Source organism: Quercus suber, unplaced genomic scaffold (genome assembly GCF_002906115.3).
Source record: "Quercus suber isolate HL8 unplaced genomic scaffold, Cork oak 2.0 scaffold_10, whole genome shotgun sequence".
NCBI classification, from domain to species: Eukaryota; Viridiplantae; Streptophyta; class Magnoliopsida; order Fagales; family Fagaceae; genus Quercus; species Quercus suber.
In genome coordinates, this window is record NW_027069476.1 from 2,469,493 (window position 1) to 2,473,896 (window position 4,404).

The following is a 4,404-nucleotide window of genomic DNA, read 5'->3' on the forward strand; positions in this document are numbered from 1 at the left end:
TTTTGTAACCAAAGGAGCTTCGTGATCTTCATTGTGTTGATGAACTAAAGAACTTTGCAGCCAACATTTTTCTCAAGTTGGTGACTAAGTTGTGTACTGGGATTCGTGCATCGAATTAGTTAGTTAAGTACTGGGAGCCGTGCAATAAAAAGAGAGATTGTCACTATAGAACAAGTCCAATTGAGTATTGGGATAAGGGTTCAACTGTAAGTTGGTATAAAGTACTGAGATTCTTTTACTTATAACTACTTGTTGTGATAATAGTGAATTCTTGGAAGTGGTGACTTTAAAATCATCCGATGGGGTTTGAGATATGTTTTATGTTGGTGTGTAAACTCTTATGTAGCATGTGATTGTTGTACAGATAAGCTGATGGGTGTTAACTAGTTCTTGAAATATTTCCTTTTTTGTCGAAGTCATATTGTTTCTTGTCTTTAGAAATTGACTGTTTTTGCTTACAAGGAAAAATGTGTGATCATATTGATTTGCTTTTCCATATGTGCATATTGATTTACTATGGTCGTATGGAAGAATGATTTTCATTTATTCTTTGCACAACAGGCACACAGGAGTTGTTGTTTATGGTAATGAATATTACTTTGGAGGAGGCATTCAGCACGCTCCCGCTGGATCAACACCATATGGTACACCTATTCGGGTGGTAGATTTGGGAGTCACACATGTCCCAAAGGATGTCTTTGAAATGTATCTGCAGGAAATTAGCCCTCGGTATACAGCTGAAACATATAGCTTGCTCACACACAATTGCAACAACTTCAGCAATGAGGTTGCTCAGTTTTTGGTGGGTACAACCATTCCAGACTACATTCTGCAGCTTCCTAATGAAGTTATGAGTAGTCCAATGGGTGCTCTTATATGTAAGTTGTTATCTACCTCATTTGTTAATATCTTTTCCTGTGAGATGATGAAACCACATTAATTCTATTTTGTGTGTTCTTCATCATTCTTATTTTCATTAATTAATTTTTTGAAAAGAAATCTGTTATGATTTTCACTATTCCCAAGTAACTTAGGCGGTGGGATCTGATTATTCCTTTGTCATTAAGGACCTGTCTTGTAGTGCGTCAGGCACCCAAATAAAGCTCTTTAGGAAAGAATTTTAGGGGAGGGGGTCTGGTAATTTTCTTAAAGTGCTTGATTTGCTCCTCAAAAGCCAAAAATCTGCTCTTGTTAAAGGCCAAAATCTGATTTAAAAAAAAAAAAAAAAAATCCAAAATCTGAGAGCTCAAGCTCTTTTTAGGCATTGTTTCAGCTTTTAGGAGATTTAAGTGAGACAAAAATGCTGGCTGATTTTACATTAAGACACCCTGATACTCCCTTCCTCTTTCCTAAATCTGAAACAAAAAAGGATCTCTCATCTCTCGAGCCCATCACTGTATTTCAAGCCCTCCTGTTGGTGAGTTTTCTTTCTCAACTGTTGCATTCACTGCTCTTACTGTCCGGGTAGAAGGAGATGAGCCCTTGGGTAGCAAGTACCCATTGGTCTTGAACTTGTGGGTCCTATTCATTGTGTCATGCATGATATCGATGTGAAATAAGACACTGGTGATGGGGACTTCAGGGTTTTGATAGGGAGGGCTCCATAATTTTATCTTTTAGCTGGTAGAGAATTTTGGAATCCCAATTTCTAATGATTATTTTTTTGCTCCATTAGAATTGGATCCTAATCTAAGGTGGGAAATTGAGATTTTCAGTAGGTTTGGAAATGAAAAGGGTTTTGGTTGGGATAATACGTGATGAATCTGGTAACAAGTGGTGTGTTGTCGTAGGGCAAGGGGGAACAAAAAAAACCTGATTTAGAGCTCTTGGAGATCTGGTATAGCTTCAGTTTTGAGGAATTAGGGTTAGGTTTTGGTGGGGAATAGGCTAGAAAATGATAGAGATTATAGGGTTTTCAAAGGGGAAAGGGAATATAGGGTTTGGGGATGAAACAAGGTGAAAACCAAGACTTGGGTTGCTGTGAACAGTAACCGTGAATGCTAAAAAAAAAAAAAAAAAAAAAAAGAAGATAAATTCTAGGCATCACACCTAGACTTCCTAAGCTGCATCACACAAACCATAAAGAAAACATCATTGCTCTTAAATTCTGAAAATTATAATCCTTTCAATAGAAAGCATTACAACCCTATAAATAGAAGTCTAATACTTATTCCTAGTTGAATGGATTTCTTAAAACCCTAACAAGACTTGGACTTGAACTCCTTAGGCTTTTACTTTTAAGCCCAACTAAATAACCAAACTTAAATAAAACCCAAAAGAAGATCTAATGGACTGTTAGTACAGCCCATTCCAGAATATTGCGAATTACAAAATTGCCCTTGATACATAAAATCAAATATTAAATATAATAAATCTATCTTCCCATTGCCTCCCGCATCATGTGTGGTCCATGAAGAAGTGAGGGGGCTGGGTATTGGAGAACAAAAGTAGAGAAGAAGAAACAAAAGCAAAAAAAGGGAAGATAGAAAGTAGACAAAATGATAATATATCACAAAAAAGAAAAAAAAGGAGAAAATGAAAAGAAGAGAACAGGGAAAGAAAAGGAATAAAGGAAAAGGAAAAAGAGGAGAAATAATAAGTAAATCGCATGAAAATGCCAAGGACATGCTGAAATATAAAAGTAATTATTATAATATAATAAAAATGGGCTATTAATTGAATTATTTGGATTTTAAATATGAAAATAAGAATTTATAAAATAAATTATGCCAAACAATTATAAATTGTACAATGTCTTCTTTTGTCATTTCTCACTTTAAAACCTCTTTATCAATTTGGTTACTAAACAAGTGTCTTTAAAGCACTTTATTATCAAACACCAATGTTAAGGAGTTTTTCAGTTAAAACTCTTTATTGCAAAAGCTCTAGATCTAACCAACCATATTGTGGTTTTGTTTCCTTCTGGGTGGATAACTTCTAAATTCCATAAAAGAGATTTTGAATATTAAAAAAAATGTCCATCTGCCTTCCTCTTCTGCATGTAGGGTGGATAGGAGTTTTAGCTTTGAGTCCTTCTAAAGACACAACAAAAATTCACTACAATTTTACAACATTCTCAAATTAGCCAACCGCCTCACACATGGGTATATCTCAATCAGCATCCAATATGTGAGGTGGTAGGCAGATTTAGGAATGGGAAATATTAGTGAATTTTTGTTGTGTCCCTAACTTTATTATTTAGCTTGGTTGGTTTGCTGGGTGTATAATAGGCATTGAGAAGTTAGGGAATGATATTGTGGAACATGAGTGGATCTCAAAATCTAGGTTTGCAGATAAAGAGATATATATTGCATTTCCAAAATTTGAGGAAAATAAGTTATTGTATAATTGGTCAGTTATTGGGACTCTGTTGTGTGATGTGCGGCATTATCTGAAATTTGTGTTGCAGTACCCATGATACAAAATCTGGAGACAACATTGAAAGCTGGTGCTGTCCCTCAAGTTCCACAATTTAGACCTTTAATGGCCCAGCCTTTGCAACCCGTGACCGCTGCAAAATCTGAAGCACCAACCAAGTCTGAGAATCCAAAGACAACGAAAAATGCCGTCCCAGCTGCTGTCAAGCCTGCAGGAGAACAACAGAAATTAGTAGTCAATGGGGTTGTTGGAGACCCTCTCGGGAATGCTCGGAGCAAGGTGCAGGAGGAGATCTGCAATGAATTTGCTGCAATCATGGCTACCGGGTCATTGCGTGCAAGTGAGGCTGCAGCTCTTGCAACAAGAAGAGTTATGCAAAGATATGGGAATACAAGTTCTGCAGTTCCACAGAGTTAAAGTTTAGAATAATGAGAGGTGATTCTTTTCAGAGTGGTTGCAACTTTTAACTGTTATTTGTTGAGTGTGGGTCTTTAAGGAAGACCCATCATCTGGATTGATGATTTATAATGCAACTGTGGGGCTCTAATTTAAGCTTTGCTTTTACTGATCCACTGGACACTGGCATACGACACTAGTAAGCTTGAGGGGATGTTGATTTTTTATTTATTAAAATTGTAGATTGCACCCCCTCAATAATGGACCATATTGATTTGCATTTTAAAATAAATTTAATTATGGATTCTGATGTTATATGGTGTTTTGATTCCATTAAATGTCACTTAAAAGCTTAAAATAATGTAATTTTCATACAAACAAAATTACATTGTTTTGAGCATGTTAGAATTCCTTTTTTCCAATTTTCGATGTTTAATTGCTGTGGCAGGGACAACGAAACCACTATAGTTGTGGTTTAGATTTAGCTCAATTGTTTAAGTTTTTTATGATTGAATAAAAGACTTCGAGTTTAATTCTGTTTACATCAAAATTGATTGTTATATTTGTCTAATAATAAAGAGCAGAATCATCAAAAGCGAATGTTATAGGTTGAAATTTTATTCAAATAAA

General features: G+C 35.5%; 1 protein-coding gene across 1 annotated transcript; it reads left to right on the forward strand.

The window, feature by feature from the left end:
- Positions 1-513: 513 nt before the first annotated feature.
- LOC111999682 (uncharacterized) lies at positions 514-4,089 on the forward strand. Its single transcript, XM_024031811.2, has 2 exons — positions 514-878; positions 3,410-4,089. The coding sequence occupies exons 1-2, from the start codon at positions 533-535 to the stop codon at positions 3,793-3,795; spliced, it is 732 nt and encodes a 243-aa protein (XP_023887579.2). The 5' UTR covers positions 514-532; the 3' UTR covers positions 3,796-4,089.
- Positions 4,090-4,404: the final 315 nt, after the last annotated feature.

What these genes read in the sequence shown, in the direction of transcription:
- LOC111999682 (XM_024031811.2), top strand. Translation starts at nt 533, where the DNA reads ATGATTTTCATTTATTCTTTGCACAACAGGCACACAGGAGTTGTTGTT. An exon ending in TCCAATGGGTGCTCTTATAT is followed by an intron (nt 879 to 3,409) that starts GTAAGTTGTTAT and finishes TTTGTGTTGCAG; the next exon opens with TACCCATGATACAAAATCTG.